Source organism: Panicum virgatum, chromosome 5K (genome assembly GCF_016808335.1).
Source record: "Panicum virgatum strain AP13 chromosome 5K, P.virgatum_v5, whole genome shotgun sequence".
NCBI lineage: Eukaryota > Viridiplantae > Streptophyta > Magnoliopsida > Poales > Poaceae > Panicum > Panicum virgatum.
In genome coordinates, this window is record NC_053140.1 from 39,159,146 (window position 1) to 39,184,768 (window position 25,623).

The following is a 25,623-nucleotide window of genomic DNA, read 5'->3' on the forward strand; positions in this document are numbered from 1 at the left end:
CCCATGTGATATCTATATCTATCCCGCGGGTGATAGATTATCTGATTCGAATGCCAAATTTTGAGCACCAGGCTTTCTCGCATCATCCGGGCACCCTGATTGCTAAAGCTTTAAAAGTGAGCGCGTCCAGTACATCTTCTTCGTGCCAATGTGCTTGTCATTGATGTACAATGGCAGCAGAGGGATTCACATTTCTTTCCCACACCATTCGCAGAGTGTGGGGCCGACTGCCATCGCAAATATGGAGTATTTTGTTATCGATATGCAATGAGTCTTATCCACTTATAGAATGTGATGTAATTTTGATAGCGGTGTTTGACAAGTATAGAACTCAATATATGGATCATAAAAAATAAAATACACATGAGTGACTCCTCTCGTGGTGTTTTGCCTACCCAAGTATAGTCGGTCAGCAGCACGATCCAAACACTGTGCAGTTTGCCCACAACAATGCCAATGAGGCCATGACCGTCTGACAGCAGTGAAGTTTAACAATGCCAATGAGGCCATGACCGTCTGACAGCAGTGAAGTTTAGGTACTGTAAAAAAGACCACGCATGTCCAAGCCAAGAACCACCAGTCCGCCACCTACGCGAACTTGGCGAGCTCGTCCGCGAACGCGGCGGCGTGCGGCTCCTCAACGCAGCGGAGCATGAGCCGGATGCCGCGCTTGGGCGCCGGCGGCTTGAGGTAGATCACCGACGCGACGATGTTGACGTGGTCGTTGGCCGTGAACACGTACCCCGGCTCGCCGAAGCCGTAGTCCACCTCGTTGAACCCGACGCGGCTCCAGTCGGACACCGTCACCGTGCCGTAGTCCAGCGGCACGTTGTAGTGGTCCTCCTTGGCGCCGCCCCGCATCCAGTCCGTGAACCGCGCGGCGAGCGCCTCCTTGGCGCCCCGCATCACGCCGACCACCTCCGGCAGCGGCGCCTCGCGGATGGCCCTGCTGGTCCGGGTGATGCCCACGGGGTACACGCAGTTGCCGTAGTAGCCGTCCACCGACGGCAGCACGCCCTGGAGGAGGTGCCGCGTGCTGGCGGCGAAGCCGAGCCGGACCTCGGCGTCGTCGGGGAGCCCCGCCGCCAGCGCGCGGCACTTGAACACCACGGCCGTGACGGCGTCGAAGGTGGAGCAGGCCTGCCCCGTCGCCGCGCCGAACTCGCCCTTGATGCGCGCGATGCTCTCCGGCGAGATGTCGACCACCTGGGTCACGAAGCTGAACGCCGTGAACGACGGCGGCGGGCCGCGCGGCAGCTTGGGCGGGTCCGGGATCGCGTCGCGGTCCCAGGCCGGCGCCACCGACGGCGCCGGCAGCCCCCGCGCCATCTCGCCCGCCGCCTTGAGGAACTGCGCCGCGCCCTGCCCGTCGAACACCAGGTGGCTGAAGCAGATCCCGACCGCGAACCCGCCGCAGGTGAACTTGGTCACCTGAATAGAGCTCAAATTCTCAGCACTAGCAGACGATCTCTCCCCCCGGATCCGGTGATTAAACGTACGCGTCTTCATATTTGTTGGATCGGACAAGGGGATCGGGAGGCTATCGATCTCACCTGAGCCATGATGATGAGATCCTCGAGCTTCTCCTCCGGGGGCGGGCGCGGGAGCAGCTCCTCCTTGGGGATGAGCAGCGGGCGCTCGAGGTAGTTCACGTCGGCGAGTGCGCAGTTCGCGGCGGCCTCCACGAACCAGACGCCCTGGCCGGTGCAGTCCACGACGGGCTCCCCGGGGCTCACGTCCGCGATGCGGCCGGCCACCGGGTAGTACGGCACCAGCGCCCGCGCGAAGCCGTCGCGCATCGCGGCCACGGCGGCGTCCTGGTCCCCGACGTCTCCTGCGGCCCGGGGGAACACCTGGACGAAGTCGACCGAGACGCGCACCGCCGCGGTCTTGTCGATGGAGGACAGCGGGAGGGTGCCGCCCGGCGTCGGCCCCGCCGGCGGGACGAGCTCCGGGGCCGATTTCTCGACGGTGGGGGCGGCGGCGGCGGCAGACATGGCGGCGTTGGTTGGTGGAGCGGAGCGGTGAGTCGGGTCCTTGCCGCGTGCAGCGTGCCTACGGAGCTTCCCACCAGGCACCAGCAATGAGCGGAGTTGTGGAGGTTGTTGCCGGCTGCGGCCTTGGTTCGGCACGACCGCACGAGCTCAACCCAACAAGGCAGCAACGGTTTGATTGGAAGTCGTTGGCTTCTTTTTTCTTCTCCTCTGGCTGTTCTGAATTCTGAATCCAAGTGGGTTGGTGGCGTTGTGAAGGCTTAGTGGAGCTCACATGGTCAGTGGTTGTTTTCCAAATAATTTCTGAACTTTGCAGCTCATAAATGTGACATCCTACTCGACGTCTCGACCTCTTGCTAATGTTGGTTCTGAGGCAGGTTCGACTCAGCTTGATTCTTGCTTCGTCGCACATGTTTGTTTAGTTCACAGATTGGCTAACGAGCCCGCAAGAAGAAGCTTCTTCATGTTAAAATGTCAAATTGATCATCTGGAGGCTGGTTTTGCAGCCAAGAACTGATGTATGTGATATTATTGTGGTCTGCATCCATAGCAAATGGTATGATACATAGCTACTGTTCCTGAACTTATAGCAGGCCAAAAGGTCTGAATCAATTTGTAATTTGCTTCAAATGGAACACTATTATTCTTTCATCAATGTGAATACATGTATAATGTAACTTTCCGACAATAGTACAATTTATAAACACGATCAACCCTGTCTTATTGCAAGCAAGTCTGGAAGCAGCAATGTCACAACAAAATACAACAATTCCCAACTATGGAGTAGGACACACTCACTCTATGCATGCTTCTGCAACTCCTCGCTGAACACAGCGGAGTGCTGCCCCTCCACGCACTGCAGGACCAGCCTGATGCCCTGCTTCGGCTTGGGCGGCTTCAGGTACACAACGGAGGGGACGATGTTCACGTCGTCGTTCAGGGTGAACACGTAACTCGGCTCGCCAAACCCATAGTCCACCTCATTGAACCCGACGTGGCTCCAGTCAGTGACGACAAGCGTGCCATAGTCTAGTGACACGTTGTAGTGGTTCTCCTTGGCACCGCCGCTCAACCAGTCGAGGAACCTCGACGATAGAGCTTCCTTGGCTTCCCTGATTGCAGTCACGATCTCCACGAGTGAAGCTTCCTTCACCTCCTGGCTGGTCTTGGTGAGACCACCAGGGTACACACAGTTGCCATAGTAGCCTTCGACTGAAGGCAGCACATTGCTCAGCAGGTGGCGTGTGCTGGCAGCAAAGCCTAGGCGAACTTCGGCATCAGGTGCAAAGTCGACTGCCAAGGCGCGGCATTTGAAGATTATGGCAGTGACCACATCAAAGGTGGAGCACTTCTGGTTGGTTTCACTTGCAACCTGGTCTTTAACACGTTTGATGCTGTCCAGAGAGATCTCAACCACTGATTTCTCAAAGTTGAATGCGGTGAATGAGGGTGGCGGGCCAAGGGGTGGCTTAGGTGGGTTGGGGATGGCGTCCCGTGCCCAGATAGGCTTGATCGATGGCTCAGGGATGCCCCTAGCCATCTCACCAACTGCTTTCAGAAATTGGGCAGCGCCCTGCCCATCAAATACTAAGTGACTGAAGCAAATGCCCACAGAGAATCCACCGCATGTGAACTTTGTAACCTGAACATAGAGAAAATAAGACGATGGATTGTTTGAGTCACTAATAACATGTAAATTCAGTAACTAGTCATAGCAGAGATCGTGTAACCGATACAAACATGTAGCTTGAAAACCAGGCTCTGAAGAAAAGTAAGTACTTAGTGCTGAAAACGAGGATGATGTTTTAAGACAATGACCTGATTAAACAATGTTTATGTACCAAATTGACATTTACTTTCTACCTTTGTGGCCTCCATTATGTCAAATTTCCATTCTGTTGTCAATTCCATAACTAAAATGTAACTATGCGTCCCTCATATGACTAAAGTGCCGCAAAATCTATATCTTGCTTAAGCATCATAAGCTCCCCTCCACGGGTTATGCTTCCATCTAAATGCACTTTGGGACTACATGATTTGAAAATAAATTTCACAGGGAGACTTGATCAAGGTAAATATTTCTAGATTACAGGATCATCATCCAACTTTTAGATGCTGGAAGAAAGTTCTTCTTCAAATGTAAAGAAAATGACAACTGTTTCATCAGTTTGTCAAGCGGCCTGCTACTAACAATCTGTGATGAAAGCTAAAGATTTGCCTGAACTCATAGCAAGTCAACAAGGTAGGCAGAAAGAATAGTAGAATGCCAATCAATACTAGGCTTGATCCTTGATCCTGAGAACAACCGTCCTGCCTACTTCTGGTGAATCCATCAGCAAGAATTCCCTATCAGGCTACCAGCATTGAACAGAGGCGTGCTGATGTTTTCTTAGGTGATCACGATTGATGACCTTTAGCTTAGATCACTAGGTCAGCTCAAACAATTCATGGCCATGATGCAGTCATTCCCTCACGGTTGAATTGATCCTAACAATAAATCTCACGGCTGGTCTGCCTACCACATTACGCTTAGCACTTTGTACGGATGTAAGCCATTCCTAGATTTCCTAGTCAACGTTAGTCGCCACCTTGCTCCCCGTCAGATCCACCCACCGAACACTAAACCCCCTCAGATCCAGACCGAAAATTGCGCCCTGAATTTCCTAGCCGAAATGACCAGAAGAGACTCGAGCAGCATGCAATGGGGATCGGACGGACCTGCGCGAGCAGCACGGTGTCCTCGACGCGCACCCCGGCCGGCGGGCGCGGGAGCAGCTCCTCCTTGGGGATGCACAGCGGGCGCTCGAGGTTGCGCGCCTCCTCGAGGGAGCAGCTGGCCTCGGCCTCCACGAACCACACCCCTTCCCCGGTGCACTCGATCTCGGGCTCCCCCGGGACGGGCTCCGCGATGCGGCCGGCGACGGGGTAGTACGGCACGAGCGCCTTGGCGAAGCCCTCGCGCATGGTCGCGATCGCGGAGGCCTGGTCCCCGCCCCCAGGCGCCGGGAAGACCTGGATGAAGTCGACGGAGACGCGGACGGCGGCGGTCTTGTCGATGGAGGAGAGCGGGAGGGAGCCGCCCGGGGTGGGCCCCGCCGGCGGCACCAGGGACGGCGGGGACTTGGTGACGGTGGGAGCGGCGCCGGCCATTGCCGTGGCAGGTCGGGTCGAGTCGGGGTGGATCTCCGGAGGGGGTACGCCGGGGAGACGCTCGCGGGAAGAAGGGATTAGTTTGGTTTGGTAGGGGGCGCAGCGGCCGGTGAGGTGTCCAGTTTATTTCTCGCTTGACTTTGAGGTGTCCAGTTGCTGGTTGGGCTCGCTTGCGCCTCTACCCCGAGTTACCGTTAACGTTACCAGAGGTGATTACTGTTTCGGAAGTGATCAAATTCTGATGCCGTTTGCGAAGCGCGAAATGCTCCGGAAATGCTCCCCGCATCCCCTTGCTACGTGCATTACCTGGAGAATTGGAGTATACCATATATCACAACTTCACAGAGCAGCATATGCAGTTTCTTCCTCATTTTGTCTCCTTTTTTTCTGGGGACATCATAGATTAGCAGCATATGCAGCTTTCTTTCACAGAGCAGCATAGCTCGGTAGTTAGGATATAGTGGGAATGTCCACGTTTAGAAAGTGGCCAAGTTCCACATTTCCGGCTGCAAAAATGCAAAAAAACATCCCCCAACCCAATCATGCACCTCAGCAACAAACGAACAAGACAGGCGAAGCATACTATGCCATCTGCGAACTATCTGGTTCGGAAGCGAATACAAGAATAGATTGTGCATAGCATATCATCATCTACAGTTTCAGACTGCCAGGAACACCGCTCAGACCCGAAGCCCAGTATTATAAAACACAATAATTAGGTAAATACAGCGACAATCCATGAAAATCAGATGGCAAACAAGGGTTCCATTTATACTACTGTTCCATAAGGCTACTGTGGAACAGGGATGCCTGCTTATACAGTTATACTCTTGGTAGAGTCACCTCCTTGGCCTTGGCATCCTTGGTCGCCGCCAGGGTAGCCAGGATTGCCACCGCCATGGTCTGGACGTGCGATGAGGCTGTGTGTCAGTCTCAGATACTCCTCATGGTATTTAGGATCATAAGGAACAGCTTCACCATTTATGAAGGGTTCTCCTGAAACAGGAAGTCGAAAGTATCCAAAACCCGTGGAATGGTGAGTCCGTTCACATAAATGTACTTTCACCAATATAAGTGTGGTGACACTCACAGAATCAGTTGTCCAAAAATGAGTGGACATTAAATATGGTCAACCACGATTTCATCACAAGACATAAAAAAGGTCTGAAAATAGCTCCTGAATGCATACATGGATAGTTGATCAAACAAACGGTGTGTAGTGAACTGCTATCCCAATTTATAGGTTCTTACATCGGTATTGGCGTTTTTCGAGATCACGCTAGAAGGAACAGACATGAGATGCAAACCATATTACATCGCCTAATTGTTCCAAAAAAATAGTATATCGCCCAAGATGATTTAATAAAGCACTTCATTATACCCTAATGACTTATCTTTAGATCACAGGCCTATAAAATAGTGGGCAGAAACACAGGCTAGTTCATAGAACAGTTTATTGTTTGACACTACCAAACACCTTGAGAAGACATTTAAATATGATACAAATAAGGGAAAAGTCTACTTCACCCCCCCCCCCCCCCCCCCCGCCCGACTTTTGCTCCTACGTCTACTTCACCCCTTGAACTATGAAACCAGGTGTATTAAGCACCCTAAACTTCTTCAAAGCGACCATTTAACACATTCTAGTGGTTTTGGCACATTGTTTTCCTGACTTGGCAGTCCAATCTGGCTCAAATTGGCATGTTGGAGCTCGGGCCCACATGTCATACAAAAGGGGAGGTGATGCGGACACACTATCGGCCCTGCCCCCCCTGGCGCGCGCATGGCCCGACTGTTCCGGCCCACCGTGGGCATCTCCTCCACGGCCGCCATGCATCCTCACCACCGGCGCATTGTCAGAGCGTCGCCGCTCGCTGTCTCCACAACTCTCATCTACTCCGCCGCTGGTTCAGTCCGCAGAGGCTCCCAGACCCGAAATTCCAACAACAAAAATCCCGTCACCGCCTCCCCCTCGCTACGAAGGAGGCCATGTGACCTCGGCTAGAGCAGAGCACGGCGGAAGATGGTGCTCACCGAGCTTCACATCATCTCGCGGCCACTAACAGACAGTTGGGCTGCCAACGGTGTCCTACCAGCCGGTTAGGGGCGCTGGTTATGGGCGTTGGCCTCCCGCGGACCCGGAGCAGGCCGCAGCAACCAGCAAGGTCACCGAGTGTCTGACCCATCACATTCTACACCACACACAGCTGTAGCAAGTAGAAGTTGGAAGTAGATGACAAATCAGAGAGAGAACCTAGTGAGGTGGGGAGCAATTTACATCTTTGCTGACGGTTATTCATCAGGCGGTAGCTTATCCTCCATCCGCGCTTGAGTAATGAGGAGAGCAAGTCGCTACACCAAGCCGACGCCCTCCACGCACCGCGGTCACGTCAACGCCGTGCTCCACCGAGCCCACGGCTTACGCACCACTCGGAGTCCCTGGACCACACCAACACCGTGTAGCGGAGGGCTCGCAGCTAGAGGGCGCTACTACATGCTCACCAGGAGGTCCACGAGGTGGATGTGATCGAGTGCACCATCTGTGACGGCTGCAGCTTGGAGCTCCTAGGAGCCATGCACGAAATCCAGGACCGCCACAACGCGGCGCATGAGGTGGAGCGCAATCTCCCAGAGCTCCGCACGTCGACCTGCAACATCTCGTGTGCCGCTAGCTCGGCGCACCAGCACTACTGCACAGGCGGTACAACACTGACATCGACGAGCCAGCATCCTATGGCACGAGGCGATGGCCACATAGCTGCTCTAGCCGGTGTTCCAGCAGGTGATGTACGTGCTCCACTTCATCGACATGTCCCCGTACATGCTCCAGCGAGAGATAGGGCACATGAAGTAGCAAGGCCCCCTCTTCTTTGCCGGAGCCGCAGTCAGGGGCAGCACCGCCCAGCGTCCCGGAAGCCGCAGCTCCGTCACGCGTCGTGCCGAGATTCTGCAACGCCGACTCCTGGCTACACCCATGTCGCTGCCTTGGAGCCCCGAGTCCTGACCTTGCACCCTTGGCCCGCTGAACGCTGCCGGGCCACGCCTCTATCGCCGAGAAGAGGCGTATATTTCTGACCCACATGCACTATTGATTGCCAAGTTGGAATGCCACACTGGCAAAACCAGGTCCCCAAAACAGCCCAGGGACAAAGTAACCAGTTTGGTAAAGTTTAATGTGTTGAATAAGTGGTTTTATAGGTTAGGGGGTGAAGTAAGCGACACACGATAGGTTAGGGAGTTATTTAGACTTTTTCCATACAAATAATGAAGATTTAAAGTACTCAATTTTAAAATTCTGCAGCTGCATATTATATGTACAACAAGCAAGAAAGACATAACAGTGTCAACAAGCAACAGAGAATGTGAAAAAGACTACAATTCAAAAATAAAGAGCAGATTTTGTACATGATCAAGAAAATGCAAATAATCCATAGTCTATACTTAGATAAGAAACGTGTTATCAGTACCTCCATATTCCTTATTTTTCACATCCAAGTATAAATCAGGAGCAACATGGAGGACCATGGGCAACTCTGCAAAAGATTAAGAGGCATAATAAGATTCCAAAGACAAACATTTTATGGCATTCAACAATGAATTACTCCCTACTCTATATTAATTAATGAGATCACAAATACCTTTCAGTTTCCAATAAAATTCCTCAGATACAAGGGCCCCAAAGGCGAAGTAATGACGAGTCGACACTGAATATATCTTTTGCCTAGCTTCTTCATCACTGAAACATAGAACTGGCTTTAGATGCAGGCCTTTGCAGAGACAAAGGGTGTGATTGGTAGCCTGGATATCTCTTGACCTGGCTAGCATCTAAACCAGGCCAATGTAAGCCTGTATCTAGGAAGGCAATAGGGTCATGTTTGGTTGGCCGCATAGAGTTAAGCTTGACTTCGCTCGTATGTGATTGGTTCCTTGCATTGAGGCCGGATATGCTTCCGTCAGTGGCACAAGCAAGCATGCGAGAGCCAGGCGCTTGGCCAGCGGGAGCGCAAGCCAGCCTGCATTGCTGGAGATGCTCGCGAATCGCGTTTCCAGCAATGCAGGTTGGAGGGGCCGTTTTGCACTATCGGGGCCAGGCTTAGGGTCTATACACCCTACCAAACATGGCTGGAGCGCATTAGGTAAGCCTGGCTAGGGTCTTATGCATGCTACCAATCACACCCAAAATGGGCACATTCTATGAACTAAAAATTGCAGGCATGAGTTGGTAATGTAATCAGGCCTTTATTTCCTCTATAATACAATAATACACAGCTCTCCTGCGTATTCGAGAAAAAAATTGCACAAATACTAACACTAAAACTCTAATGTCCTAGTCACACAAAAGAACTACAGCAGGACCAAATCAAAGAACAAACCTGAAAAGATCAAAGCAGCAGATCAGTTAGGCCATGCTTTTAATTAGCAGGTCTATTAGCTAACTATTAGTTGAGAGTCGTTTGGATCCTACATCTATAGTTAGTACTCCCTCCATTCCAAATTATAAGTCGTTTTGCCTCTTTCGGTACATCAATTTTGCTAGGAATCTCGATATAATGTATCTCTAGATACATTGCAAATTCTATGTCCCAAAAAAGTTAAAACGACTTATAATTTGGAACCGAGGGAGTAGTACTTAGATTAGGAAAGCCAGTTAATAACTTTTTATCAGCTATGTAGTTCATTTTGAACAGCAGATCAGTTAGGCCCTGCTTTTTATTAGCAGGGCTATTATCAAACATAATAGTTGAGGACCATTTGGATCCTCTAGTACTCTGTTCATTCCAAATCAAACAACGTTTTAGCATTGTCCTTAGTCAAGCTTCTCTGGCTTTGATCATGCTTACAGAAAAAATGCACAAATATCTACAAAATCAAACTAGATTTATTAGATACACCAAGTTAGATTTATTATTAACTACAATATATTTCGATAGTGTATTTATTTGATATAATATGCCACTATATTTTCTATAAATTTGTTCAAAGTTAGACAAATTTGACCAAGGACAAATATAAAACGACTCACTATTGGGAACAGAGGGAGGACGCTAGGTAATAACATTGTATCAGCTGCATAGTTCATTTTATTTTAAGCTATTAGTTGGGCTATTAGCTAAAAGTATTTGAATCCAGATGTGCGAATTTTAGCTGCTAACAATTAGTAATAATGGGTCCCCATACCAAGGGCACAGAGTAACAACTAACATAGTATCATAATTTTATGATCACAAAAAAAAAACATTTTTCTAATAAAAAACTGCATTCAAGGTGAATGCAGTAAGAGATCAAGCAGTAAAACCCGCATACTAGTATCAATAGTACCAAAAGATTCATTCTGATAAGAGATTCAACGAGTCCAAATGCCACTAAATCAAACACTACTCACAGGACTCTTTCTATTCCATATATCTAGAATATAGAAGGTATAATACAATAAAAAAATATAAATAAAAATATAGTATTATTGTACGATAATGGAATCAAATACACAGTATTTACGGACAAGTGTCTTCGTTTATTGGGATACAGTCATGCTAAAACAGAGCACTTTATCCATCCTAGCAGAAACACACCAACAACGACTAAAAAAATCAGCGATATATACTTCCCGACGGGAAAAAAAAAACAGCGATATATACCTCCCGACGACTTGGGCGAGGGTCTTAATATAGCTATCGATGATCACGTCGCGCGGGGCGTCGGGGTTGGAAGCGTCACCAGGCGGCGGCTCCGTGTAGACGAGCCAGTGCTCAAAGTCGCACCCGGGGAGGAGGACCTGCTCCTTGGGCGGGCGCCAGTTCGGGGGCGAGTCCCTCAGCGAGGATGTTGCCGGCTGGGTCGCAAAGCACCGCACCCCCGCGCCGGGAGCGGCGGCGGCGGCCGCCGCCGCCGCCGAGAGGAGGCTCGCGGCCGCAGGGAGCGGACGCAGGAGGGTGGGGACGCTGCGGGATGCGGCGCCGGCCCGGAGTGCACGGGAGAAGAAGAGCGCGCGCGATGCCGACGCCATAAGGGAGACGGCGGAGATGAGCGAGGACGCGGCGGCGGCGAATGAGGCTGGTTAATTGCTTCGGGGCGGAAATATCTGGAGGAGTTAAGGCCGACGTGGGCTTGTTGGGCCGTGAGCGCTCGAATTGCAAATGCTGCTGAAATTTGGCCCATTTACCTACCCACACTGTTTATATATAATATATATATCCGGTAAAAGGGAAAGGTTGGTTTTTTTTTTTGAGTTTAAGGGCATAGCCCCGGTCTATTAACCAGGTCAATAGACCACAGCATTCGGATACAGCGACGACAGATGGTGATGCCATCTGAAAACATTTAATCCTTCACAAACCAAAGACCAAAACTAAAACTGCTTGAAAACCGGGAAATAAAGAGACAAGGGCAGCAACACGCTGAACCCAGGAACCATCAGCGACTGCAGACAGCAAACCCAGCTTTTCAGTCTACTCCTTCCTTCCTTCCTTGAGGCCACCACAACTCCGTTTCTTCTTGCTTTTTCATCAATCAGGTTTCCGCCTCTTGGCAGCGCCTCAGGTACCAGATACTCTCCCAGCTTCTGCCACTGGAGTCTTCTGTTAAGTCCAGCCCAGCCACAACCCTTGCATTGCTTTTTTTTTATCACTAGGTTCGTGTCCGTGCGTTGCTACAGACAAAATAATTTATTGTTAAATACAAATACCTTGCAAATGTATTACATTCAAACCAAGCTTGACAAGTCATGTGGAAATTCAATTAAGTACAATCATATATTTATTTCTATGAATAGATTGGTACCCATTTGCTGCTTCAATCGAGAATGAGCATCAATTTCATACAACAATAAAGACATACTCTTTGATATGAAAAATATTCGTGCACCATTCCAAAGTAAGCAAACAAATAGCTAGATAAGTGATACAATAGAACAAAAGTAAAAATCGGTGCAACTTTATCACTTTTCATCTCGCTCTCTACTTTCACCTCCACGGGAACCACCCCTGAATAGAAAGCCTTCCAAGTGGGAACTGGTGCTCCAGTTGAGCATCTATTGTTTGATAATCCTGATCATAGTTTTCATTTATAAAGAAGAGAAAAAGAACACTAAATGACTTGTGTGCAAAGTCCAAAATTTACATATAAGGACCAATATGGATACACCGATGTAGAGTTGTAGACCATCCTTGAATTTTACTGATAAGCACCAATAAATTTACTGATAAGCGCCAATACATCTATATTGACGTAGACAATCTCTGATAACGATAATAGTGACTTAAGAAGGTTGGTGTCTTATCAACGGATTATCTTAGCGAGAATACATACAACTCAAAAAATAATCCGTGTCACAATATAACTAAACTAAATCACATGATACAATTATTTTATATTCTTTCTGGTTTTATTACGTTTTCAAACAGATGAGTAGATTGAGGGCCTACTTTGCAACCACTCAGCGTCCTAATAAAAGTAGAAACAATAAAACAACTTAGCTGTCAAAAGAGAATAGAAGCATCATTATTCAAATTTTCGTTCTACAGGCAGCCTTCGAAAGCAATTGTTCCATCTTTCTCCAGCGGACACAGAACCGCCCACTGTTGTATAGTCTTGGAGATTTCCACAACAGTCTCTGAAAGGTTGGATCGGTGAGCCAAAACAAAACTTTGGATCTCAAATGTAATGCAACCGTTTTGATAGTTGAGGAACGAATTTAAGCTGTGGACAAAAAGTTCAAGGACAAATATGGCTATTTAGCCTTAAATCTTCTTCACAAAGGGTAGATGATCAAAGCATTGAATTTAGCGTGTAACTTAACTGATACCGGCTGGGGCTGGATCGCTACTACCCAACATTTCCAGAAATAATATTATGACCAGGTAGTACATAGATTATAGTTGTGTGCCGTCAAAAGCAGACTAAATTTTTACTAACTATTCACATTTGACAATAAATCTAATAATATTTATTTGATAACATAAACATTGTTAGTTTTTTATCTATAATTAATCAAATTTGAGATATTAAACCATGATACTACGCTAAAATTGCATGTTTTCTTGAACGGAGGGAGTACGAAACTAAGCGCACACACAACATCTACGCTCGGCAATAAGCTTTGACTTCTTGTAAGGAGCCCTACCAAATGGACATAAAAAATGGTTCCTTGCAAGGAGCAGCCGAAGCCGTTCTTGACTTTTTTGTACAGACAAGCTAGAGCCAAGTCCTCACAAATCTAATACAAATTATTATAAACCTTCAACTGAAGCCGTTTTTGTCCGTTTTCCAATACAGATCCACTAGAGATGCTGTTCTAAATCAGAAGCCAAAGCCGAAGCCCTACTAACAATCAGGTTAACCATCACAAATAGCTGACCATGTCACCTTCACTGCAATAGGACAGAGCTCAAGCTTCATCGATTGTCTATCACACCCATGTTGCTTTGCTTTGAAGGAAATACAATGTTCAGCACAATTGTTATCCACCTTCAACTTCAAAATCATCTCTGTATTCTTGGGTACAGCAACAACAAAACGCCGTAGAGATAACTGGTCAACAGTGCCTTGAAAAAGCTGTATTTCTTCATACGATGAATCAATATTAACAAGGGAACCCAGAGACAAACTCAAACCTCTCTGTGCGTCTGATATGACAACTTCTATTGTGGCCTCCACGGCATACTCGATAAATGCTAAAGACATGTCCACCGTACCACAATTGCCATAAATACGATGTTTGACTGGCTTACTAGGTGTTCGAAGGTAACAGGGCATAGCTCCATCAATCAGATCCATGTCATCTTCCTCCAACCCTCCATTCTTGATCCTTAGATCATATTCTATTAGAATAGGTGGATACATTTCGGTACCTCTCTTCGGGCCCGTCATTTCAATGCTAGAACCCTGTAGAATTATTATTGTTGTTATTTAATAACTTCATACAAATCAAAATACTCAAATTTCAATGAACTAAATATCTCAAGCTAGATACTAATCGTGTGTGACCAGTTGCCAACAAAAAAAACTGCCGAGTATTAACTGTAAGTAAACAAAATAATTGCAATTCTACAAAATGCTACATGAGAAAATCATTATGTTTTGTTAAAACATAATAAGACTTGCTATAAGAAATATGTACAAGTTCAAAGTATGCATTCTGCACACAAAATTCAGATCCTATCACAAGCCATATAAATCTCAGCTTATACAAGACACTTGGAGAAATTGGTGTATTTCCAGACACCAAGCCATTGACATACTCACAAAGGATCCTCAATATTGAGTCACCATTCACACCAAATCAACCATATGTTGGACAGTAGGATCATTTATGAAATTACACTACAAAATCAAATAGTTCAATGATATTTCATAATTAGAAGGGCTAACATATTTGATGTACTTGGATTATTCTGCCCATGCATTTTCATATCAATATGAAGCAAAGAACAGTGTTGCATCAAGTTTATAGCAAATAATGATCCAAACTGTCTTGCTTTATTATGTTTAAAGGTGATATTACTGTATTCACTCAGTTGAACACGTACATGTTCAATCTTGGGTGCAACGAGCATTGGTGAACTTACTGCAGCAGCCAAGTGGTATTGTAACAAATCGTTGTGCAACAGCTGTGAGATCTTATATATAAAAGGGTAAATATTCACGCTATAAAAAGTACGCATCATCGCAAGGGAAGAAGGCCTTGGTGCAGCAGAAAGTGGCCAAGAGTTCAGAACAGTCAGAAGACTTGGGGAAGGTTTAGAGTCGCCTTCAAAGTATTGAGTTAGGGGATATTGTGTCAGTTTGGGATTGTTAGGAGTTTGAGTTACGACGGTTTGGAGTCTTGAATAAGCACATGTACACAGCCTGTATGACTGCTTGTAACCAGGAAAGTGATTAATAGATTGAATCTATCTTCTCCTACCACTTGTTGTTCCTGCCTCCACAGTGCGTCTGCCATCAAACTGCACCGTCAAGGTCCAGGGCCACATCCAACAACACCCATGATTACATTTTGCGCCAACCCCTTCCTCTAACCAGGCCCCATCATCCCACAGCAACTGACTAATTAATCTTATATATGTTAAATGATCAACTAATCTATTATTAAAATACCGAAACCAAGGTACAACTACCACAATATTCCATTCTCTATTCCATGTGCTCAATCCACTATCCCAAGTTATATTATATGATCAGATGGAGATAGTAGTCGTAACAAGCAACAAAAGTATATGTAGGCTAAATCTCGTTTCTTGTATGCGTGTGATAGTTTTGGGAATGCTACTGTAAGAAGAACAGCACACGACTAACTAAAAATGATTGCAGATAAGTATATATAGAAGTGCACCTGCTGCACGACAATGGGATCATCCCTGCTATGGTTGAAAATATAGTTAAGCATCCAATCCCTTCCATCCCGTACTGCAACATATCCATATAACTGCATTGAGCCGTTGCTTACAGGAGCGTGGACCAGCGTCAGCGACATAACTTGCAACATGTCTGTAGGATAATGGAGCTTGCATTCTCCAAGGTAATAAGAACAATTTTCTGTTGGCTCTGAGAACATCATTGGCTCCAACAGAGCTTCACCAAAGATAACAAATGTTATTTCATATACAGTAGATAAAATAGTATATTTATACTATAAAAAGATGAAACTATTATTTTTCTTGCTTTATTTGTGGATGAGTTGTAGAGAATATTGTCTAAAGAATATTGTCAATTAACTGTCTAATGAAAATCTCCAAGCAGGCTGTGGAGGTCATTAACTCCCAAATGATATACTTCTATTGCTTGATTTAGTCTCTGTTTCAGAAAGTAAAGAGCTTTCTGATGAGTGTGATGCTATTGTTTTGGTTCTTCAATGCAAATGGGCTCTATTCTGTCCAATCTCTTTATGATGTGGTCAGTTTTAGAGTTGTGATGCCTTTACATACTGAAATGACGCCGGCGGTGAGGTGAGCGGAGGGGAGAGTGGAGGAGGAGACTGGACTGGGAATTGGAACGCAGTGGATAGTGAGGAACCTCGGTGGTGGGAGCTTCTCCGGTGCCGATGGCTGAATCACTCGCCGCCACTGTCGAAGGGTAAAACCCCACCCCGATAACCGGGAGGTTTATTCCTTCTTTGATAATGATTACAATCTCCTAAGGTGCCCTTTATAGTATAGGTGCACTTCCTAAATTCAACTCCAATCTAATCTCTTAACATATCTAATGTTTCCCTTTTCTATACCTCTGAACCCACCAGCCTAGCCACGGTTGGGACCATGAGGCTGGTGTGGACGACGCCTATAGGTCCGGCTCATGAAAGAGTCCATAACACATTAACACATACTCCTGCCCTTTGGAATATTAATATTCCACCAAGGGCACATGTATTTTTGGTTGCTTACTAACAATAAACTGTTAGCTAGAGATACCTAGGAAGGTGGAGGATGAACTTGGTATCTTCTGTTGTGAAAAAGAAAACATACATCACCTGTTTTTTTAATTGTTGTGTGGCCGTTAATGCTTCTAACATGGTCTCTCATACCATGGGTCTGGATGTTGGAGCCAATTTTGAGTCGATTGGTCAGTTATGGCTTAGTCAAAAATGTCATGGAAGTGTTAAAATCTATATGTATTTCTGCCATTCCATGGAGCTTATAGAAAACTCGGAATGGTTTGGGTTTTCAGGGTTTGGAATGGATGGACATGAGGATGGTGCCAAGCAAAGCACCTAAGATATTGAGAAGATGGAGAATTATGTTCAAGTACCAAAGAGCTAGTAGACCTGGACCGATTGGCTGGAGCGGTGGAATTGAAGGCCTCGGAGCTCGCTCGATTGGATTGGAGGGAAAACGATGCAGGACCAAGTTTAAACTCCCTGGTGGGCATGGATCATGGGTGCACCTTTGGAGAGGGGCTGATAAGAAAGATGCCTCATTCGGAAAGTCTTTTGAGAATAGGGAAAGTGAGGGCTAGACTTGTTTATACATTGATACTGATGTTGTGTTAGTGTGGTGGAATATTCTTTAGGCAGGCATGCCATAGAATACGATGAACCGGATCCAGACCTTATGTGTTTTGTTTCAAGTTGAAATGAAATAGGGGCAACCTATTCTCTAAAAACTCCATGTATGCAGTCTATCTATGCCCTTGTGTGTTGTCTTATACATGTTTTTTCAAAATTTCAGAAAACATATCTAGGCCCAAGTATAGCATACTCTAACTGAAAGAGAAAATTATGCATATATAACTTTAAGAATTTACTAGAAAGTATATCAATTAACAAAATAAACTGCCAAATGCCCTAGGAAAAAAAGGAGAAGCATAGTACAAGCTGATATTTCCTGTCATTTGGATCAAATTTGGGGTCCAAGCCCGAGGTGAAAGATCCCCAACCTCAGATTTGGAATTTTGGACTCAATCTAACTTAGCAAAATGTTGGTGATTATGGAGAAATCACAAACTAGATTTGAGCCGAGCCATTCAGATTAATCATTCAAGAATATGGATAAAGAGAGAAAAAAATAAGGCAGATTTTTCCCTTGGACCACTTACTTTCATTACGGTTAGTAAAATCAACCTCTCCTTCCCATTCTTTCTTAACAAGCCAATTTCTGTATATGGCACCATCACGGTGGCTGCTTTTTGGATAGGTTGGATCCACGCACCACATATTCTCAACCTCCTTAGTTATCTTCTTCATTCTTTTTATATCCATGCATTTGGTCTCAATCTTTTCTGTATCCATGAATTTGGTCTCGATCTTTTCCATATCCATGCATTTGGTCTCAGCTTTTTCCATATCCCTACATTTGGTCTCCGTCTTTTCTGTATCCATGCATTTGGTAGTCGTGTAGGCCAAGGGGATGAGCCTGTTGCTGCAGGGTCTGCAAAAAAAACATAAAGATCAATCTTAGCATTGGACTCAAATAAAATGTATGCTATCGCGAACTGATCATAGATCATTTGGTTAGGTCCCTTGTGGTGGAACCTGCCCACCCGGGTTGAAGTCCTCGACTTAGCACGGGTGCTCGCATTTTCCTAGATTTATTTCAGGATTTTCCGACATTATACTTTAAGTGGTAAGCAACGTTCCCGTCGACAACGAGGCACTAGTGGTGACTTCAGGAATCTCTAGATCTGTCGGCCTAGTCCTTCGGAGGTGCTCATGGAGGTAGGGTTTGCGTACGTATGTTCATAGGGATGAGTGTGCGTGCGTGTGTGTACGTGACCCAGGGGTGAGCCCAGGCCTAGGGCCATGGCCCTAGTCGCGGCCCAAATGTTTTAGGAGCAGGACTTAGTTTTGGCCCAACAATGAATAGCCACGAAGCATGTCACTCACGCCGCCGTCTCTTCTTCCCTCCTGCTAGTATCACGTGTCGCCGCTCCTGCCTATAGGTCGCATCTCACCTGCTCGTCGGCGCCGTTGCGGAGGCACCCAGCCGTCCAGCCCGCTCGGCCTCGCGGCCCCGCCGGCCGCAACCGCCGCCTTCACAGGCAAGACCGAGCCTCGCACCTCGTCGCCAAGCAGTTCAGCCCCACGTCGCCATGCAGAGCAGCCAACAGAACTAAGGATTGTGATCGTATTTCTTCTCTTTATTACTTAAAAAGTAATCTCTGCTTGTCAACCTAGTTATTGTGATGCATTGCTTATCAAGATCCAAAGAATTCCTTTGGAAATTATAACCGTGAGAAACTAATCTAAGATTCTGAAATTTATGATGTTGATTTCTCCCAATATGGTCATATGATTTTTTTGGCTATCCCTGTTCTTATTAATTGTCATGTACATCATTCCCAAAAAAAATTTTATGTACATCGTGTCCAAACTTGAAGTTGTTACTGAGGACATAGAAGTGGAAGATGTGAATGCACAAAATCATCACTAGCACTAGTATTTATATTTAATTTCTAATGTTTCATGTACTATATTGACTGTACCGTCATATATATTTTATGTATTAATTATGTATATAGTCATATAGACTATGGTGTGGCTACTGGCGTTTCGCCACCATAATTTGGCCTAGTCTTAGCAAAATCCTGGGTCCACCACTGGCGTGACCAGTAAGCATAGTAAAAGAACATCGCAAATATAGACAGAGTATAAAAATGTTGAAGAGATTTATATTCCCTCCTGCAAAAGTTAACATAAAAACTTCTTGCAGGTCCCAATTAAGTTACCTAGGGGCCAAGTGGTTACCAATAAGGACTCTCTCTGGAAAAGTATGCTCATATTTCTGAATAAGATTTTTTTCATATAAAAAAAGTTCCTCCGAATACAGATTCAAAAGTTCATCACACTCCAGATTGAAATTTCAGCACAAGGTGAATGTTCGGAAGGAGAATAATAGACCTGTAAAGAAGATTCATTCGTGGAGCATCTCGTCGCACAAACCCGGTAGGCCACCTGCGAGGCGGCGCGGAGTTGACTCTGCAGCAGAGTCCACGAATCGATCCTGTTCGTCGTAAGAGATTTTGCATCTCAATCACCTAGCAGTGTTGTTTTCACGGAATTGGCCGGGGACTGGCCGGCGGCGGCTATACCCTGTGCGAGGGAGTCTGGCAAGAAGGGAAGCTGGATTGACTGGGGAATTGGATGGGACTGACCGGCGGCGGCTATACGTGCGGTGCGAGGGGAAGAAGGGTTAGCCTGTCTCCAACAGACACAAGGCAAAAATGAGACCTATTTGATGTTTGGGTGGCGTACAGGGAAAGCCCAGGTAACGCAAAACTACCCGGTCTCCAACAGCGGATAGCGACCCAAAATGGCATCGCCCTCGGCCCATCCCAGCAACCGGAAGGGAGGGAGGAGCCGCGCCCTGGGCCCACCGCTACCGGCGCCCAAGGTTTGCGTCTCTCGTCCCGAACGACGCAGTTTTGCCTTGCCTTTGGTCCAGTACCCAAAATGCGTCACCTGTTTAGGTCAGCTGTTGGGGAGTGTTTTTGGCAGGCAAATACACTGTGAATGACTCAAATTTAGGTATAGGTCATGTGTTGGAGATAGTCTTAGACTGACTTCAACAAGGCAATGTAAAATCGGACATGCATCCCTTGGTTTGCATCCTGCACAGTAGTTGGGTTGCCTACGCATTTTTCGTCATCTCCAACAGCCGAGGCAAATAGGATTTTGCCACCACCGACAACAGAAGGCCGCCGGCGGTCTTCTTCCTCTGCTCTGCGCCCGCGCCGACTGCCGCCGCTTCAGCTGCCCACGTCGAGAGAGGAGGGTGCGCCATGGACGCCCAGGCTCGCCGTCCTCCACCGCCGCGGCCTCCAACGAGATGACGGTGGCCAAGCGCCGTCGCAGGAGGAGGGGAGGGAGGCCCGCCGCGCACATCCGCAGCACCTGGAGCGCGGTGCCACGGTCCGAGCACGGGACGGCGGCGACGAGGGCCCACGCGATGAGGTGGAGCACGCAGCCCACGGAGTAGACCGGCGCAGCGAGGCCCGCCTCGTGTGCGCGCGCGGCGCGGCGAGGCCGGCCCCGACGGCCTGCAGCTGCCGCGCGGCGGACCAAGTGCGGGACACGCTCCACAAGAGGGAGCGGAAGTGGGAGGAGGAGGCCGAGGCCGTGGCCGTGGCGCTGGCGACCGCGGAGCGGGACGGGGAGGCGTGCCGCGCGCGCGGGGCCGAAGGAGCGGTTGCGGTGGGAGGCCCGGAAGGACGCGACGCCGCCGCTGCCGGACGCTGCGGTGTCGTCGAGGAGGAGCCCGGAGAGGTCGGAGAGCGCCTTGCGCGCGCGGCGGAGCTAACCCTCGTGGATCTCCGCGGGCCCCGCAGCACGGAGGCGGCGATGTCAGCGAGGCGCTCCCAGCGGCGCACGGCGTTGCAGACGTCGAGCGCCTTGACGGCGCGAGGGTGCCCGGATCGACGCGCCGCCGCCGCAGCCTCCTCTGCGCCTCCCGCCCCGGCGGCGAGGTGGAGGCCGGGTACGCCGCGCCGCTCCGGCCGCTCCCCGCCCGGCGTCCGGCCCCCTGCGGCGTCATATGCCTTGGAGGAGAGAGGCGATGCAATTTTGCGTCGCCTCTCTCCTCTAACGCAAACTGCCTCGTGTGATGCCTCGCGTTGTTGGATGCGATCCCTCATGTGAACAGTACACTTTGGAGAGGCATAATTGCATTTGCATGTGAACAGTACACTTTGGAGAGGCATAATTGCATTTGCCGTCTCTGTTGGGGTCAGCCTTAGCAGGGGTTGATATGCGGTCGAACCCGAGTCGGCCGCCGACCACCTTTAACGCGATGGCAGCCCACGGAGCGCAAGATGGCCCAGCGGAGGCCCACGGTACCGCGGACTATTGCCAAAGTTTGGCTGATTTTGTAGTTTGCCTGATTTTCTCCCTAAACTACAAAATCAGGCAAACTACCTTCATCAACTTTTTAAACCATACACAACTTTTCAAACCATACATTTTACCTCCTAAAGTGGTTTTGAAGTCAGTTTTGTCCTTTTTTTATTTACCAGCAAATATGCATGTGTGGCACACATGTGTTTAACAAAAAACTATTTCGAATGCAATGAGAATTATTGGATTCTCGATACGTGGATTCATATAAATGAGCCACACCAGCGCGTAGAGTGGTTGCTGACGTCTACATCTTCGATTTCTGGTAGCGCGGTCATGGAGTCACCATTCGGCTAAGTCCACCATAGACCATACTAATAGGATATCAATATCATTTAACTCAAATATGTGCGCCGTGTTGATCTTAGGGGAATTAGATTGGACTCCAGCGGCTAAATAAGCCTGATTCACGATGTCGCTGATCAAATACTATCAAAGTACTGATCGATCTGTCGTAAAAAAAAAGTACTGATCGATCATATTATATACAGTAGGAACAAACGAAAAGAAACATAAGTTATATCACTTCGTGGTGACGGAATGTTAACCTTTTTATTTTGCGATCACCTGTTTGCGATTGAGATGACTGATGAGAAATAAAAACCGTTGGAGATTGCATGTACGTGTTGACGATTCACCCAGAGGTTGCTTGCGGCTGCAGCAGAATCATCATCTCGCTACGCGACCGCGTCCTGGGAAGATCTCGTGGAAATTAATAATAAAAATATAGTACGTACTCCTGTGTTAGCACATCTATCGAATATTGGTTATCGACCTCGTTATTCGTTAACATACTCCACGAAACCATGATTTCTGTCAAATCTGTCACGGCCCACGGGCCGACTGGCCGCGCGGGTCACTGTAGCTCGAGCTACTGTAGTATCACGGGGCTCAGCTCCTTTAGTCTCAGACCGGAAATGGGAAGGGAGTTGAACCAGTTTAAATAGCCGGTCCTTGGGAAGCTAGTAACTCCGGTTCGAACTTTTTGCGCGAAGCGAGGACGAAAGCGCAAGAGAGTTATTTAGCAGGTGTGTTTTACTCAACGTGTAGAGTAGATCTTAGTCGTTATCCCGGACTGGGTCGTTACAGGGGTATCAGAGCCATACTCTCGCGGTTTCACGCCACGTACGGGCAGAAGTGCGTACATGAGCACGTTGTGTGCGCGTGGGAACACAGATGCCATCAGCATGTGGACGGACACACATGGGCTGCTGGCAGTGAACCCACGGACGTGGCAAATGAGATCGTTAACACTAGATGTATGGGACGTGGCCCAAGAGAGGGAATCCTGCTCTTTTGTCCTATATGGGTAAGCTAGTTCGACGAGGACGTCGAAACCTAACGGGGGGAGATTGTCACGGGCCACGGGTCGACTGGGCATCGCGGGTACTGTAGCACGAGCTACTGTAGCATCGCGGGGCTCAGCTCTTTTAGTCCCGGACTGGAAACAGAAATGGAGTTGAACCAGTTTAAATAGCTGGTCCCTGAGAAGCTAGTAACTTCTGTTCGAACCTTTTGTGCGAAGCGAGGATGAAAGCGCAAGAGAGTTATTTAGCAGGTGTGTTTTACTCAACGTATAGAGTAGATCTTAGCTGTTATCCGGACCGGATCGTTATAAAATCCACATTATTTTAGAGCATAGTACTTGCATATATGTCAACCTCAACCCTGCCATGCATCGTGTCTTCTTGCACAAAAGAGCACCACAGGTCCACAGCTGCCCAAGATCATGTCCGGTTTTCACGCGCAAGCATGGCCTAGCTTAACAAAAAACTGCATTGACTTTTTTTAAACCACTTTCAGGAGTTTATTTTCCCTTGAGTTCCATTGCAGAGCATGCTGCATTGCTGAAATATATATATATGAAAAAGGAGAACACACCAGTAAAACGCAATTGCTTGTGTGCTATATATGGCGTTGTTTTATGCAATTTGGTCAAATCTGAAAAATTTTAACTCTTCAAGATTCTTGGAATGACTTATAATTTGGAACGTAAAGAGTATATCTCATAGCTATAACAGAACAAGGGATCCCACAGAGCAATGTATTACGCAGTAGCATTCCAATCTCTAACTACGATTCTTGCAACAAAAGCTAACATTCCGTTGAGCCACGTCATTTAATTTTTGCTCAGGCGTCGGATGAAAAACCGACGTCCTCGAGCCCTTCAACGTAGCACATACGTATCTGCCGGTTCCAATTCCTTCGGCAACTCTCGCGTTTTACCGCGCTCCTTCCTCTTCCGAGCCACCGTCACAATCGAATCTCAAAAGCAATCTCCTATCAAACGGCGTCATCCTTTTCTCTCTCCCTCCGCTACCTGCTTCTTCGCATCGCGCCGCCGCCCTCGGCCCTCCTCCTTCGCACGCGCGAGCTACGTCGCGAGCGGACACTGGCAAGGACGAGCGCGAGCTCCTCCACGCCCGAGCTCCGTCGTTGGCAGTCGCCGCCTCGGACACGAGATCCGCAGCGCGCAAGCCACTGCCGGCCGCCGCACGCGAGATCAGCCACGAGCGGGCGCATGCTCCATGCCGGCCTACAGCGCCCTCCCTCCGGCCACCCACCGTTTCGGCCGCTCGTCCGCCCCCGCTTCCTCCAGCACGAAGCCATCGTCGTCTCCGATCCTCCTCCCCACGAGCTAGCCTGCTAAACAGCTCACCCCGACCGCCTGTTGCGTGGTGCCTCAGCCAAATGGATGACGCCCAGCCGCCCACAAACCGCTCGAGGAAATGCCTAAAAGGCAGGTATTGGCTGGACAACGTTTTCAAGAGTTAGCTGAGTAGCACTTGAGGAGCTAATTTAGCAACTGATGTACCCAGACAACCAGATAAATCTGACGTCATTTTCCTGCTATCATATACTTACTGCAATTCCATCAATTAAACTGTTAATCCGTATCTTCAAATATTTTGAGTTTTGCTGTTCATGTATCATGAATTCATAACTACACAACGGTGGCAAAATGTGCAGACTGCATACCCATAGTATCTGTATCTTATATTATACCCATGAATCAAATTTGATTCTTCAGTTTCTTTGTAACTCAGATGTTTCTTGGATTTGCATGCATAAAGTCTTAATTGCATAACAATGTGTGCACAAACCCATAATATACTCTTCCAGATATGTCGATTTCCATTGCTTCAATTTGAATACTACTTATTCTAACAAAATATTACCATGTATTTTCAGGAACTGATCTCAAATAAGTATGAAATACCAGCTAAACAAAATTCTACTCCCTTCCGTGTGTGTCGTTTGTTTGTCCGTGCCAAAACGTCGCAAGACTTTGGATTCTTCTCCCTTCCGTGTTCCTTTCCTTCCGCCCGGGCGCTCGCTCGCCGGTGGACCACGGCGGCGCCAGCCAGCCACAAAGGCTACAGGTGGGCAAAGCCTGATCTGACCTGACCGAGTTGGAGGCAAGGTTTTTTTTTACCGACCAGAACCGGTCCGGAAACCGCGGTTACCAGTTAAACCGGTCCGGACCGGTTCCGGTACCGGCCGGTTTCAAACCGGCCCAATTCAAAATTTAAATTTAAATTAAAAAATCCCAAAAAAATCCTAAAAATACTTTAAGTTGCGACGAATCTAATGGTATCAAAATTTTTCAAATATTCGTTCATTTAGTATACTTTGCGGGTATTTGAATTTAAACTAAAAAAAATTGAATTTGACCGGTTACCACTAAAACCGACTGGTTACCACTCAAACCGAACCGGTTTATCGGCCTAACTGGTCGGCTAACCCGTGGAAACCGGTTGAATTGCCGTTTTTTGTTTGAAATTTGAATTTGGCCGGTTTTTTTCCGATAACCGGTCCGGTTTACCGGAACCGGAGGGCGGCGGTTTCTTCAGACCGGTCGGTAAAAAAACCCTGGTTGGAGGCAACGGCAGCGGCAGCAGAAGCAGGCCTGGGCCGAATCATTAATCGTTCGGTCGGGGCGGCACCACGATCATGCTACTAGCACGCACGTTCCCCGAAAAAAGAATCTTACATGCATAAAGTACTAAATGAGGTCTATTTTTTAAAAAAATAGGAATGAGTGTATTTTTCGCGACAAATCTAATGACGATAATTAATCAATGATTGGCTACAGTGATGCTACAGTAAGGGCAATCCCAATGCAGACTCCACTCGTAGAGTATTAAGCCTCAAAGACTC

General features: G+C 47.7%; 4 protein-coding genes across 4 annotated transcripts; all 4 read right to left on the reverse strand.

The window, feature by feature from the left end:
* Window positions 1-282: 282 nt before the first annotated feature.
* LOC120707403 (acyl transferase 5-like) lies at window positions 283-2,463 on the reverse strand. The gene is made up of 2 exons (XM_039992299.1): window positions 1,554-2,463; window positions 283-1,431 (listed from the first exon to the last, which is right to left on the reverse strand). Exons 1-2 carry the CDS (start codon window positions 1,995-1,997, stop codon window positions 589-591), a joined length of 1,287 nt encoding a protein of 428 aa, XP_039848233.1. The 5' UTR covers window positions 1,998-2,463; the 3' UTR covers window positions 283-588.
* Window positions 2,464-2,598: 135 nt separating this feature from the next.
* Window positions 2,599-5,286, reverse strand: LOC120707405 (acyl transferase 5-like). The gene is made up of 2 exons (XM_039992300.1): window positions 4,713-5,286; window positions 2,599-3,636 (listed from the first exon to the last, which is right to left on the reverse strand). The coding sequence occupies exons 1-2, from the start codon at window positions 5,142-5,144 to the stop codon at window positions 2,794-2,796; spliced, it is 1,275 nt and encodes a 424-aa protein (XP_039848234.1). The 5' UTR covers window positions 5,145-5,286; the 3' UTR covers window positions 2,599-2,793.
* A 425-nt stretch (window positions 5,287-5,711) lies between these two features.
* Window positions 5,712-11,199, reverse strand: LOC120707406 (multiple organellar RNA editing factor 8, chloroplastic/mitochondrial-like). Its single transcript, XM_039992301.1, has 4 exons — window positions 10,781-11,199; window positions 8,783-8,880; window positions 8,612-8,677; window positions 5,712-6,140 (listed from the first exon to the last, which is right to left on the reverse strand). Exons 1-4 carry the CDS (start codon window positions 11,146-11,148, stop codon window positions 5,959-5,961), a joined length of 714 nt encoding a protein of 237 aa, XP_039848235.1. The 5' UTR covers window positions 11,149-11,199; the 3' UTR covers window positions 5,712-5,958.
* A 2,049-nt stretch (window positions 11,200-13,248) lies between these two features.
* LOC120707407 lies at window positions 13,249-19,809 on the reverse strand. Its single transcript, XM_039992302.1, has 4 exons — window positions 19,471-19,809; window positions 17,670-18,001; window positions 15,472-15,710; window positions 13,249-14,024 (listed from the first exon to the last, which is right to left on the reverse strand). Exons 1-4 carry the CDS (start codon window positions 19,596-19,598, stop codon window positions 13,476-13,478), a joined length of 1,248 nt encoding a protein of 415 aa, XP_039848236.1. The 5' UTR covers window positions 19,599-19,809; the 3' UTR covers window positions 13,249-13,475.
* Window positions 19,810-25,623: the final 5,814 nt, after the last annotated feature.

What these genes read in the sequence shown, in the direction of transcription:
- LOC120707406 (XM_039992301.1), bottom strand. Translation starts at nt 11,148, where the DNA reads ATGGCGTCGGCATCGCGCGCGCTCTTCTTCTCCCGTGCACTCCGGGCC. An exon ending in CTCGCCCAAGTCGTCGGGAG is followed by an intron (nt 8,881 to 10,780) that starts GTATATATCGCT and finishes TCTATGTTTCAG; the next exon opens with TGATGAAGAAGCTAGGCAAA. An exon ending in GAAAAATAAGGAATATGGAG is followed by an intron (nt 6,141 to 8,611) that starts GTACTGATAACA and finishes TTCCTGTTTCAG; the next exon opens with GAGAACCCTTCATAAATGGT.
- LOC120707405 (XM_039992300.1), bottom strand. Translation starts at nt 5,144, where the DNA reads ATGGCCGGCGCCGCTCCCACCGTCACCAAGTCCCCGCCGTCCCTGGTG. An exon ending in ACACCGTGCTGCTCGCGCAG is followed by an intron (nt 3,637 to 4,712) that starts GTCCGTCCGATC and finishes CTCTATGTTCAG; the next exon opens with GTTACAAAGTTCACATGCGG.
- LOC120707407 (XM_039992302.1), bottom strand. Translation starts at nt 19,598, where the DNA reads ATGCAAAATCTCTTACGACGAACAGGATCGATTCGTGGACTCTGCTGC. An exon ending in TTTTACTAACCGTAATGAAA is followed by an intron (nt 15,711 to 17,669) that starts GTAAGTGGTCCA and finishes TCTTTGGTGAAG; the next exon opens with CTCTGTTGGAGCCAATGATG. An exon ending in ATCCCATTGTCGTGCAGCAG is followed by an intron (nt 14,025 to 15,471) that starts GTGCACTTCTAT and finishes ATAATTCTACAG; the next exon opens with GGTTCTAGCATTGAAATGAC.
- LOC120707403 (XM_039992299.1), bottom strand. Translation starts at nt 1,997, where the DNA reads ATGTCTGCCGCCGCCGCCGCCCCCACCGTCGAGAAATCGGCCCCGGAG. An exon ending in ATCTCATCATCATGGCTCAG is followed by an intron (nt 1,432 to 1,553) that starts GTGAGATCGATA and finishes AGCTCTATTCAG; the next exon opens with GTGACCAAGTTCACCTGCGG.